The 13,857-nt window shown below is 41.2% G+C and overlaps 1 protein-coding gene across 2 annotated transcripts in view; it reads left to right on the top strand.

Annotated features, from left to right (window-relative positions):
- The window catches only part of ZFPM2 (zinc finger protein, FOG family member 2), a 559,985-nt gene that overhangs the window by 108,288 nt on the left and 437,840 nt on the right, over window positions 1–13,857 (top strand). For both annotated transcript variants that reach the window (XM_082257925.1, XM_082257924.1), the window contains exon 2: window positions 3,993–4,151. In XM_082257925.1, coding sequence (XP_082114051.1) covers window positions 3,993–4,151 — 159 coding nt within the window. The remainder of the gene's footprint in view (window positions 1–3,992; window positions 4,152–13,857) is intronic.

Here is a 13,857-nt window from a genome sequence, read left to right on the forward strand (position 1 = left end):
CTATTCGGCGTAACATCATCTTTCACATTATACAAAAAAATTGGGGTAACTTTACTGTTTTGTTTCCTTTTAAAATCCAGGAAAATGTATTTCTTCCCAAAAAACTGTATTTGAAAGACCGTTGCGCAAATACCGTGTGACATAAATTATGGCAACAATCGCCATTTTATTTTCTTGGTCTCTGCTAATATATATATATATATATATATATATATATATAATGTTTGGGGGTAATTTTCTTGCAAAAAATACTGATTTTAAGCAACATATGTCAGAAAAAGGCCTAGGCTCCAAGGGGTAATGTGAATATACGTAAAAAAATTACAATTATTTATTATCGCTAACAGAGGTCACAGTATTCCCTCTGACAATGCTCCTATTGCGTTTCTGTCCAGAAGGTTTGCGATATATTTGTTCAGTCATCATCCATCATCCATTTACTCTCTGAGACAAAGGTACAAAGTTACAATGTTGGAGTCTAATCAGTGGGGAATAGGAGACTAAGGAAATGCTTCCTCCTGCCGGCAGCAGACTGATAACATCATTTCAGCCTCTGGATGGCTTTTTAATGCTAAAGGTGGAGTTTTTTTTTTTTTTTTAATTGATATTGTTTGCTGTGTGTTGTGACATGTCAGGAACTTATTCATATGGACTTGTATAGAACTAAAAGGTCCACTTTAAGCGTCATCCAAATATTTGGCCTTACACCAAAGATATTCAACTTTAGCCAAGGTTTATTGCAATGACAGCACAGAAGACATGGATTGGTGTGCTGCTACTGCAATAAATCCTGGCTGGAAATGAATGTCTTCGATGTGTGGCCCAGTTATTTGATTGGTGGATTGTAGTGGAGAAAGACTCCAGGGCCTTGGCACCTGGCTGATTTCAGAGAATTGAGAAGGATAAAGGCAGTGAACCTGAATCTTTTACAAAGTTTACATGTTTTATTGAGGTGCTTTCTGGCCTCTAATCTGTATTAAATCCCCAACCCCCCTCCCCCCCAGCAATTTTTTATCTTTGAATAATTTGTAAATTTGTGATCCTAATTTTACAATCAGTGTCATTTATTGCCCCTACCCATCTATACACTGGTATTTTTGTCCCTTTTAATTAGCCAAAATAACCTTGTGTGATAACAAGCCCTTCACAGAATTTAAGATTATAGGAGACATAAAAAAAAGCTTCATTTTTTAAGAGCAATCTTTTCATAAACATGTATGACCATTGTTGTAGAACGTGCATGTTTATGTGGTGAAAAACCGCACCAGGTACTGGCCTTATCTCCAGGAAACAAGAGTAAACTTTAGGGATGATCCATTCATAATTACAGTTTTTTTTCACTTACAATGGTTGGCCAGGGGACCTCTACAGATATCACAATTTGGTTGTTTTATTAAAGACACCACCAAAATATCACCAAAATATCGGTATCGGTAATAAAAAAACGATATCGGTCGATCACTACTTTATAGGCTTCAAACACATGGCCCACAGCAGATAGTGTGTGTTCGGAGAATACACCCCTTCGTGTAGGGGTGCCTTATGCAACCCCCAGGGCATAAGCACATGCAAGCGTCTTCTAATTCATCTCAATGGGTAGATGTAGGCAGCGGCAGTGTGTCCTAGGAGAGTGATTACACAGGCTCTGCCGCTGTTCACTTTTGCAAGAGAATTTTCATTTAACCTAGTGAGGGTTGTGCAAATTCACTTTGAATATAATGCAGAAGCTCATGCAAAAAGGGAAAATGGAAAATAAAAATAAAAACTGCTATTTTTGCCAGAAAATGATTGGCTGATGGAAGTCAGCAGAACTTCACATTATTCACTAAGAGAAAATTCCTTGCAAAGTAAACAGCCTATTTACCTTTAGTAAATCAAAGACAGATTGTTAGTGGAAGGACAGGACGATGGTCACCATAAGCCTACAGGTGGCCTGAATTATCGCACAAATGATGTAAAAATAAAAATAAACCTTTGCTGAGAGAAACATAGTGCTCCCATTGCTCATATTACAAGTGTCAGCACAGGTTTCCTTTATTTCTTAAGCAGTAAGCAGTGAGATTGGCATAGTACTAAGTACTAACAACCTCCATTATCATAGTTCTACCTTAATTCCCATTACAGCAGCTGTGCAGGGAGTCTGCAATATACACAAGACCTTATAGAAGCCGTACAGTCGGCAGAGCCTGTGTAATCACTCTCCTAGGACACACTGCCGCTGCCTACATCTACCCATTGAGATGAATTAGAAGACGCTTGCATGTGCTTATGCCCTGGGGGTTGCATAAGGCACCCCTACACGAAGGGGTGTATGCTCCGAACACACACTATCTGCTGTGGGCCATGTGTTTGAAGCCTATAAAGTAGTGATCGACCGATATCGTTTTTTTATTACCGATACCGATATTTTGGTGAATGCATATAAAGTAGAGTCCAATAGGAACCAGAGTTAGACCCAGTGCCTTAGTAATCAGCACATACACTGAACAAAATTATAAACGCAACACTTTTGTTTTTGCCCCCATTTTTCATGAGCTGAACTCAAAGATCTAAGACTTTTTCTATGTACACAAAAAGGCCTATTTCTCTCAAATATTGTTCACAAATCTGTCTAAATCTGTGTTAGTGGGCACTTCTCCTTTGCCAAGATAATCCATCCACCTCACTGGTGTGGCATATCAAGATGCTGATTAGACAGCATGATTATTGCACAGGTGTGCCTTAGGCTGGCCACAATAAAAGGCCACTCTAAAAGGTGCAGTTTTATCACACAGCACAATGCCACAGATGGCGCAAGTTTTGAGGGAGCGTGCAATTGGCATGCTGACTGCAGGAATGTCCACCAGAGCTGTTGCCCGTGAGTTGAATGTTCATTTCTCTACCATAAGCCATCTCCAAAGGTGTTTCAGAGAATTTGGCAATACATCTAACCGGCCTCACAACCGTAGACCACAAGTAACCACACCAGCTCAGGACCTCCACATCCAGCATCTTCACCTCCAAGATCGTCTGAGACCAGCCATCCAGTGTAGTAACAGACTAAAGCCTGATACACGCGAACAGTTTTTTTTTTTTTTCATTTAACCCGGCGGGTTAAACGAAAAAAAAACAAAAAACTGTCAGCTCCGGTCGATGCCGCTGTCCAACGATCTGATGAGCAAACAGCGATCTCCCCCACTGAGCTGTTGTGCTCTGACAGGAGGACAACATCCCCCTACCCGCCAGAACACTCCGATCAGCCCTCTCTGTCATTGGCTGAGAGCGCTGATTGGGAGTCGGTGGGCTGCTGGTTTTCCAGCATGCTCATTTGACAGAAGCCAGCGGAACGGCCAGCTTCTGTCGGACCGACTGACATACACATGGGCCAAATGTTGGCTGTTTTTTATTTAACCGGTCGATGTCTCCCAACATTCGGCCCATGTGTACAGGGCTATAGTTTGTCATGGCTCCTTTTTTCCCTCTACATAATAAGTCTTTGTGAGAACAGATGTGAGGCATGTGGCTGTTAGGAAGCAGCATTTTCAGAAGGAAGCAGCATTTTCACAGAAAGAAATAAAGTATTCTAAAACATTTCCAAGCAAAAATTAGTCACAAAAATGTCACATACATGATAGAGGCTGAGCTGATGAGATGACTTTTCTTACTCCTCTTGTGCCAGGGTTAAGCAGGACAAGGAGAGGCATGGGTACCTGTGGTAGGTCATGGCCTGTGGTGGTGGCACAGAACAATAAAGAGAAAAAAAAGTGCAAAACGTTACTGGGGTTTTAATATTGATTTGTATTGGATTGAACGAAAAAGACCTACTACATGCTATCTGGCTGCTTCTCTATCCAATTATATTTCTAAAGTGTGTCTTGCATTATGATAAATGCTACTGATATATAAATCTATTGTATTTGGAGTTGTTATATTTGAGGTTTGTTGGCCATTAAAATGGTGATATTGCTATTCATGCACTTTGCAGATCTGAACTGTATAAACTGTATTTTTAGGTCCCCTGGAGGATGCTATAGAGGATGAAGAGGAAGACTGTTTGTCCGAGGAGAATGACATTGTCTCTAAAGAAGATTTTCCTCTAGAAGAAAGTTTTATTTCGGAGTTTGAGCCGGAGAATATGACCTGTGAAGATGTGGAATATTTCTGCAATAAAGGTAGTTTTTCCGACTTGTGACACATCATTAGTGCATTTAACTTTTGCTTTAAAGTGTATCTCTATCCAAAATATTTCAGCTTTGGATAGGTTGGACAAGGGTTATAAACTTTGTCACATTTTTGCAGTCCTCATTCAAGTCCTACATTTTTTTAGTAAAAAGCAACATTTTTATTTATTTTTAAATGTCCCTGGTGGACAATTTTCCCATTTTCCTTTTCAGCATCCAATTGACAAAAAAGGTTTTGGGTCGCTTTCTGATTTGAAGGTAGTATGCCCACCTCTGTGCTGGCCCATGTTTATTAACATTCCCACCATTAATCTCTTCAGGATTGGACACTCCCAGGAATGTTGGATATCTGTGTGCTCCAGGGTTGTGTCCTGCTTTGGTTCCTTCCTCTAACCCTTATGTCAGTACAGGACTTATCAGTGTTGTAGGGGTTGGAGGGAGATGACACAGTCAACTGACACTTCTGGAAGTGTCAACTGACAAAGAAACTGATAGAGGCTGCTGCACTGAGGTAAGGTAGCAAAGGTAGAGGACATGAGTCATACTACTTCTTAATTACAGGAAACTGATTTGTTTAGGGACTTGTAGGCTCTCTTTAACCACTTCAGCCCCGGAAGATTTTACCCCCTTCCTGACCAGGGCCTACTTTGCGATTCGGCACCGCGTGACTTTAATAGACAATTGCGCAGTCGTGCGACGCTGTACCTAAACAAATTTGACGTCCTTTTTTTCACACAAACAGAGCTTTCTTTTGGTCGTATTTGATCACTTGTGCGATTTTTTGCTCATGCGCTATAAACAAAAAAAGAGCGTCAATTTTGCAAAAATAACAATATTTTTTATATGAAATTCCCCCCAAAAAAATGTAAAAATCTAAATTTTTTAACATTTTAGGCCAATTTGTTTTCTGCTACATATATTTGGTAAAAAAAATTGCAAAAAGCGTATTTTGATTGGTTTGCGCAAAAGTTATTGCATTTACTAACTAAGGGAAAGATTTTTGTCATTTTTGTTGTTTTTTTTTTACGCGTAATGGCGGCGATCTACAATTTTTTTTTTGCGGGACTGCGACATTTTGGCGGACAGATCGGACCCTTGACTGACATTTTTGACACTTTTGGGGTTACCAGTGACATTGCTACAGTAATCAGTGCTATACATATGCACTGTTACTGTAAAATGACACTGGCAGTAAAGGGGTTAACTTTTTTTGAGAGGGAGGGGTTAAGTGTGTCCCTAGGGGCGTGTTTCTAACTGTGATTGGCTGTGGCTTGAGGTGCAAGAACAGTGATCAACGGTCCTACTTAGGAGAACCGTATGATCACTATTCTTACACAGGGGAGAATGACAGGCGGTTTGTTTACATTAGCCGCCTGCCTTTCTCCCGCTCTAACGGACAATCGCGAGTGCCCGACGGACATCGGGTCCGCCGGGCACACGAGCGGGGGGGTCCGTGACCGAGCGGGAGCGCGCAACTGGCGGCGCGCGCTCGCTCCCCATAGCCTCACAGGCTAGTGATGTACCGATACGTCACTTTGCCTGTGAGGGGCTGACCGCCGCAGTATATGTACTTGCGGCGGTCAGCAAGTGGTTAAAGGATAAGTTCACTTTTAGTAACATGTTATATGTTACACCAGAATTTAGACCATACACCCCATGACATTGGACAGGGGACCTTCTCCCTGCACACGTGGTCATTCATTCATAGAGTTCTTTGAATGAATGAACTACAAGTCCTGTCTTCCACTGCAGCATACAACTGATATTTCTCAATGAACTATGAGGGCACTGATGAGCGCTCTAGTGGTTGACACTTCCTACAGCCTTTAAACAGAAACCTTGTGCAGAGGTATGGGCAGTGCTTGCAGGAACCTGACATTGCACCCGTGATATACTAATCGTGAGTGCAATGCTCTGAAGGCTTCTAGAAAACAAATAATAATTGCATATTTTTTTACCTGCAAACATATGTGCATATAGTATTTTTTTAAAAGGTGAGCTTATTCTTCGAAGCCTAACTCCAGGTTAATAGCTAAATACACAGTTAAAACACATATAAGGGAGTTTTTTTTACTTTCTAAACATTTGTATTTCTGTCAATTCAGTCCTGAAATTTGCACAAACCTTTCGGGCAGGGAAGGAGAGCTGATTATTTTCTCATGGAATTCAGTAACACTTACTGGTCTTGTCCCACTCCCAATCTATGACTGGGTAGTGAAAGGAGAAGCAGCAGATTAGCTCATTTCACTAGCACTCTGCTCTCTTCCCCTATCAGCATACTCTATGACTGCAGAACACCCGATTGGCTCCCTGTTTCTCCCCACTCCTTTGCGGTCTGCTGTACAGGGACTGTAAGAGTTTGATACCATACCATGTCAATTCCAGCTATTGGGGTTAATTTAACAAAACTAGAAAGTAGAAAATCTAGTGCAGCTCTGCATAGAAACCAATCAGCTTCCAGTTTTTTTTTCACAGAGCTTAATTAAACAAGCAATTGTTAGAAGCTGATTGGCAACCACGCATAAATGCACCAGATTTTGCACTCTCCATGTTTAGTAAATCAACCCTATGGTTTGCGATCAAAAATATAATTAGAGTGATTGCAAACAATCAGCTTGTAAATAGTGATGAGCCGAACACCCCTCTGATCGGTTCCCACCAAAATCTCAAACCGTGGAAATATTCTAGCAAACATACGAACAATCACAAGTCCTCATTTTAAAGGCTTAAATGTGACTATTAATCACCCACTGGCTAGAGGAGATTCAAACCCATGGCCTCTAACTTGCAAGCCCATTATTCTACCAGCAATGCCACTGAGCCAGCTGATTAACCTAAGACTCTCTCTGCCTAACTAACTTCTATCTGAGTTTGACAGCTTTTTTATAGGGCTCTGATGTCACCAACGCCCCATAATCCACTGCTCAGGTGCAGTGAATAAATTACTGATGTCACGTCAGAAGGGACGGGGACAATTAAAAGGTTTTAATTAAAATCCATAATTAATATTCATCACTTGCTGGCCAGGGTATTCGAACCCCCAGCCTCTCATTTGCTATCCTGTTATTCTACTAGCCACTGAGCCAGCAGATTAACCTAAGACTCTCTCTGCCTAACTAACTTCTATCTGAGTTTGACAGCTTTTTCATAGGGCTCTGACGTCACCAGCGCCATCAGTGACGTCAGCCACTGATGGGCAAACAGGCAACTTAGGTTCAACTCGAACACGAAGCTCATCACTACTTGTAAAACAACTCATTTAGTTTAAAATAGAAACGAAAGGCAAAACATGTTTGTGTCTTTTTTTTTTGGGGGGGGGGGGGTTCGAAGCAGCAGCACACCAAGCTTTCCAGTGAATGGCTGTGCTGGAGGGGGGGGGGCATGCCAGGACAAGTCTGATCATTGGAGAAGGGCACACCGAGTTTCCAGCAAAGCTAGAGAACTGACCACCATGTGCTTTCCTACCTAGTGTGGTAAGTTTTTAATAGGAAAGCAGGGGGACTGGCAGGAACATCAGGGATTTCACATAAAGGAAGCAATACAAAGAGAACAGGATATTTTCTTATACAAGTACATGGTACAGCAGACGCATATCAGGAATATGATATGTTGGGGTAACAAGCCCTTTTCTGCATTAATGAATACAGCGCTATGATAATTTGTGTGTGTGTGTTTTTTTTTTTTTTTTGCCTGGAGTTGCATATTGGAAGTGTATGAGAACAATTACACATGCACACATATAGGCATCATAATACAAGCCACCAGCAACTCTTCTGCTTTAACTCATCTGCTTCTGTAATCACAACATTAATGTATCGTACAGGATTTTAAGCTGAGCTTGTTTACAGCACTAGATAAATGTGTTTATACAAAATCTTAAGTGATATCTCACTTATTGATGCAGAGATCCTTATGTAATGCCTATATAGTGTGATATTATGAAAAGTATAAACTGAGTTGCCTGGCAACCTAAATATTCTGATAGCACAATATGGTTGGTGGTAAAACCGGTATAAAGTTGGTACAGAAGAGATGTTATTGCCATTGTCACCGCATTGCACAAATGTTTATTGATCCAATAACCACAACAATAAATGAGGTTATATGCAAAGTGAATTAGTGAAAATAATATCCAGGTCTAAATGTATATAATCTAAATGAAATGATGGGGATAAGAAACATTATGCTGTGAAAGGCTCAGTGCAGGCTAAATCAATGCTTCTATTTTAGGTGGATGCTGGAGGGCTGAATTCTATTAAAAATTAAAGCCAGATCATAGATGGAGCGACTTTCTTCCCTGCAACCATGGGTTCCAGGAAAAAAAATCACTACTTGATTCCCCCATCAACACAGTCAGTCTTAATGGGATAATCCCTCCTGCATAGCTATTGTGTTCTCCAGGCAGGGGGGAGCCATCCCAGCTGGGAAGAACACGCAGTGATTATTGCCAGTGGCTATAGCCGCTGGCAATAATTGCATGAAAAATCTGACATGCTGGTTGTACCCAATTTGGTCAATCGATCAACTTGGGTACAATCAAGCTGTCCTGACATGGTTGAAATCTCGGCCGGTTCAGCAGAGATTTGAACTGTCTATGGCTAGCTTAAGAAAATATCTCTTGGCTGAAGTTGTGCTTTAAAGAAAATCTATTACGTAGTTATTTGTCTCTTGTTGGTAAGTGCTTTCTAAGTCTAGCTATGAGGTCCGACCTGACCTGCTTCCACCCCCCCCCCCCCCACACCGCCACCCTGCTGTGGCCAACCAGACAACAGCAAGGAAGGCTTCATAATGGCTGCTTGTCTGGCATCTGAGCACTTTCCACAGACAAGCAACAGCAAGAACAGTGCAGAGACTGCCCCCCCACCACCACCACCACTGCATTCCTCTTGCCATTGCAAGTCTATGGAAAAGGCTCAGAGAAGAGATGAGCTGCGAATATGAAACACCCGTCTCCTTCCTAGCTGTTGTAGAATCGGCTGGAGGGGAGGAGAGAACAAGTTAGACCTCATAATTATACTTAGAAAATACTTAGCAATGTGGTGCTACTTATACCTTGTCTCGTAAGAGACAGAACAGCAAAAAAATTCATGATATATCTATGTTAAATCATTATTTTAACATTTGGGTCAAGAATTAACGAGGAACTGAACTCTGGAAGTTGTGCCCAAAAAGGTAGGCAAAGAGTAAAGGACTAGTCACTAGTATTGCATGTAGTCTCCCTGCAGATGATCCTTTCCCTATTACTGACTTACCATGCCTTGTTCTGCACTGTTTCTCTGTGTAAAGACGGCCATCTTGGTGGAGGCAGGGATTTACTTCCTTATGTCAGAGCCTCCAGCAAGGAGGACAATGAGCAGAACACTAGTGATATCACCAAATCTCACTCAAACTCTACTGACTCTAGCAGCCAGAGCCAGCAGTGCCTTAGATGATCCCACTCTGCAGATATACAGCTATGAGGCAGTAGACACAGGAGTGCCTAGGCATCCTCACATATCAGAAAGTACATTGCTACGTTTCAACAGAGATTCAAGACAAAAGGTAGATTTTTCAGGGTGGGCACAATTAACATTTCTAACTTTTTTGTATACCAAAGTAAATCTTTACTTTTTGAGTTTAATTCTATTGTAATGGTTCTGTCAGGGTTCATTTTTAGGGGATGCTTTAGTGTTAAGGTCCTTTCATACAGTACATTGTGCTCTGTCTCGGTGACTTGATCCTGTATCTGAGCTGAACAGGATGGATGTCATTTTTTGGCACCCATGTCCATTCAGTTGTTTCGCATTTTGACAGCGGGCTGTAGTTGACCTGTGATGGCTGTATGTGTGGTCAGATGTAAGTTAATTTGTATCTGTTTATATCAGGCTACATCCGATGTGTCACATTTAGGTCCAGAAAAATGGAAATGAATGCAGTAATTTTTGGCTTCTTTCTCTGGACCTGGACGAACTCAGAGATAGACAGAAGAAAACGGACAGAAGTCAATTTACATCTGCCTATCCATAAAGCTGCATTGAGCTTCCCATCAGGTCCGCCTGAAAAACTGACAGGTGGACCTGATGGGAAAGCCTGTGTGAAAGGGCCCCTAAGGACTCTTTAGAGCATAGTGACAGTTAGGGAACTGTTGGATTCTTTTTGGTACCGTAAAGCAGCCCATAAGTTAGTCATTTTTTTTCTAGCCAACCAGCGGGTAGAACGAAATAAAATGACCTGATTACCCCCATCCCCACCTTTTAAGTGGATAGGGGAATCCTTCCCACTGAGTCATTGTCTTCTTACAACAGGGAGTCTTCCCCACTTTCAGAATACACTGATCGGTGCTGCCGGCTACAATCAGCAGCACTGATCAATTGGGAAAAACCTGACAGGCTGGTTGACCAAACAACTTCTGTACAACAATCCTGCCCATACATGGATTGAAATTTGGTCAGTCCGTGCTGAAACTGTCAAAATTTGGTTTATGTATAACTGGCTTAAGTCCTACACTGAAAATGACCTTAGCTGGGCTAACAATAAAACCAAACACCAAAAAAAAAAAAGCAGCAGGGGAATGTTGAGGAGTTTCAAAAATGTTAAATTGCCAAATGTAAGATGAATGAGAATCCCATTAAACATGTTTTTTTTTAATCGGCTGTGATACTTTATGTTCATTTAGTGGATTTCTTTTTAAACAGATAAAAAGCACTGATATTAGCAAACACCGAGCGAGTTCTTTGTAAGTTAATGCTATTAGTAAGGGTGCTTAAATAAATAAATAAAAGGGCGTACTTAGAAGAAAAACCAATTTGACATTGTAGTTTACCTTGCTGCAGGAGATGTTTGTGCAAATCGCCTATAAGCTTATTGACCTGAGTTTTTGACTCCTGGTTATGTCTAGAATGAGGACACTGATAGATCACTGATAGAGCTGATTGAACAGCCCCTGTGTGAATGGCTGGTGGACCCGTCCTGCTGGCTGGACATTATCTCTTCTGCCCGGCTTTGACATTTTCTCGGTCCGATACACCAATCTGTCCCTTAAGTTCATATCTCCTAACATTCTCTGTATTTATTATTTTTGTTTAGATTTAAAGCAGCCCTGCACTTTGATCATGCAGTGCAAATTAAGGGGCTTGCTTTGCATTAGAAACCTAATGCCCAACTCCAGCCAAAAATCTTTTTACTTGTTTTTAAAAGAGTACAATTCTGCCAGGTTTTTATTTCTGATTGTGACCCCGTTGGGGAGATTTTCCTTTGCTTCCTGTCCTGTGACACCCTTACAAGATTGGAGAGATGTGGTTGTCACCAGGAGAGGAAAGAACAAGCACCAATAAGGATATTTTCAAAGAAGGGAGGATGATGAGCGCTATAGGGGAAATGAGCCTGATAAGTGGAAAAAGGGGGGTCAATAGTTTTGAACAAAGGTCAGTGAGACAATTCACCACTATTTACTGCTTTATAAATATAGCACTTAGACTGATAAGGTAGTGTTAATGAAAGTAGTACATTACATAGGGAATCTGACCAGAAAGGCCTACTGAGATGGTACTATACACCACCCCTTGTATCTACAATTGCATGTAATTATTCCAATTGCAAAAGTGCTATTGGTACCATTTTACCTTTTTGTCTTCAGTGTGGGGGTCTGATAATGCTGTAGGCCCAGAATAGGATTGGGAAAGCAACAGTTTCAGACGACATATTGGGGTTGATTTATTAAAGGCAAATAGACTGTGCACTTTGCAAAGTGTATTTTCTTTCTGCAAGTGCAGTTGCTTCAGAGCTTAGCAAATGAGCAGAGGCTTTGCTGACTTCCATCATCCATCCGGGGGGAGGGGGGGAGGGGGGGGGGTCATCACCCTAAATATACCCTGCTCCTGAACTTTATGTCATTATGGGATTTTTTCTTACTCTTATTACACCTAAAGCGGAATTAAAGTTCCACTATCAAAAACTGTGGGCAGGCAGGCTCTTTATTGCAGAAGAGTCATGCAATGTCTCTTCTGCAACAAAATGCCCCTACCTGCCTGCTCATTGTCATCTCTGGCATGTAAACTGAACTGTGCATGCGCAGCACAGCTTACCTCACTGGCACAGTCCCTGTGTGCTGAGATTCCTAACCCCTGTGAATGTGTAGGAGTGACATCATCCCACTCCAGCCAATGAAGATGGCTAAAAACCAACACTCGGCAGAAGATGCTCATGCCAGCAAGGGACAGGGACCATTGAAGGAGATGTAAGTTTAGCTTCGCTTTAAGCTGACCATACAATGTAAAGCCTGCCATACATGGATTGAAAGTCGTCATGGTCTGGCCAAATTTCGATCCATGTATGGGCTTACTGGTTGTACACAAGTCTATCTATTGATCGCCCTCTGTACAACCAGCCTGTTGGGTTTTTCCAGAGCGATCAATGCATATATAGCCAGCAACACTGATCATTGTATTCTGCCGGCAGGGAAGGTTACCCTCCAGCAGAATACAATAGCTCAGTGGGAGTGATTTAGTTCATTTTTTTTCATTCAGTCGTTGAATGAAAAAAAAATGAATGATGTATTGCCTGCCTACAAATTCCTTCATCCACAGTGTGAAAGGGGGAAGCTCCCCTGCCTGCTAATGCATTCTAAAAGCCAACACCTGTGACTGTCTTAACATCTGCACAATGGTGGCAGCCAATTGGATGCAGCTGCTGATTGGATGACAATTTTCAATTTTCACACCAATGGATGTTGGGTGGAAGTACGCCAGCGGGGCCACCCAGGCATTGAATTATAGCTGGTTCATCAGGAACAACACAAAATGTGCTCTGTGTATGGCCAACTTTATTCCTTCTGTGCCGGTATTGTCCTAAGCTTCATATTTGTTTCCCTTTGCTGGATGGTCTTTTGTATAAGATGTTACTTGGTATATTAATGTCTCTCATATCGGACTATCACTAGTTTCTTTTTCTTTATCTGTCATTGTTGCTTTATTTTTCATTCTATTGTATATCTTAAAAACAGTGGTTCACATCTATTACAGGCTATTATATTTCCATACATACATTTTTGATATGGAAGCGCAATTCATTGTATTTTCTACATCTGGATCTTTCTTTGTTATGTTTACTTTTACAATGCTTTGATGTGCAATTGGAATGTATTGATATGACATTTCTGTAGAAGGCCTGAGTGTTCAAATTTGTGAAATCCAATAAATATAAAAAAAAAAAAAAAAAATACTAAAATCCTTACTATGTACTGTATATAGTTCATTTGGATAAGGTATATTTTTTTCTTTCGAAATAAATGAGTATTGTATACATTTCGGAGTTTATCACTGTATTTTTTCAGAAAGTCTGATTTCAAACAAAGATATCTTCCTATAGAAAGCAAATTTCACACAGAATTGCTACATAATACATGTATTTGCACATTATCGGAACATTTCGAAGATACAGCTCTGATCTTAATGGGGAAAGGCCCCCAGGATTCAACAGACTTCCCGAATAAGTAACCACACCCTCTGATATTTGGCACCCAGGTCCACAATGATTTGGCCAACATTTGGGATACAATACTAGTATGTGTGTGAGAATTCAGGGGATGCTTTAAGGCCTAGGAATCAGGCACTGACTAAGGCCAGCCATAAACAGTTTGGATCTCTACAGGAACTGTCCGAGATTCGAACCATGTATGGGCGGGCTGAATGTACCAAGCTGATCGATCAATACAACTTGG

This window comes from Pelophylax lessonae (assembly GCF_965119305.1).
Source record: "Pelophylax lessonae genome assembly, chromosome: 5".
Classification (NCBI taxonomy): Eukaryota; Metazoa; Chordata; class Amphibia; order Anura; family Ranidae; genus Pelophylax; species Pelophylax lessonae.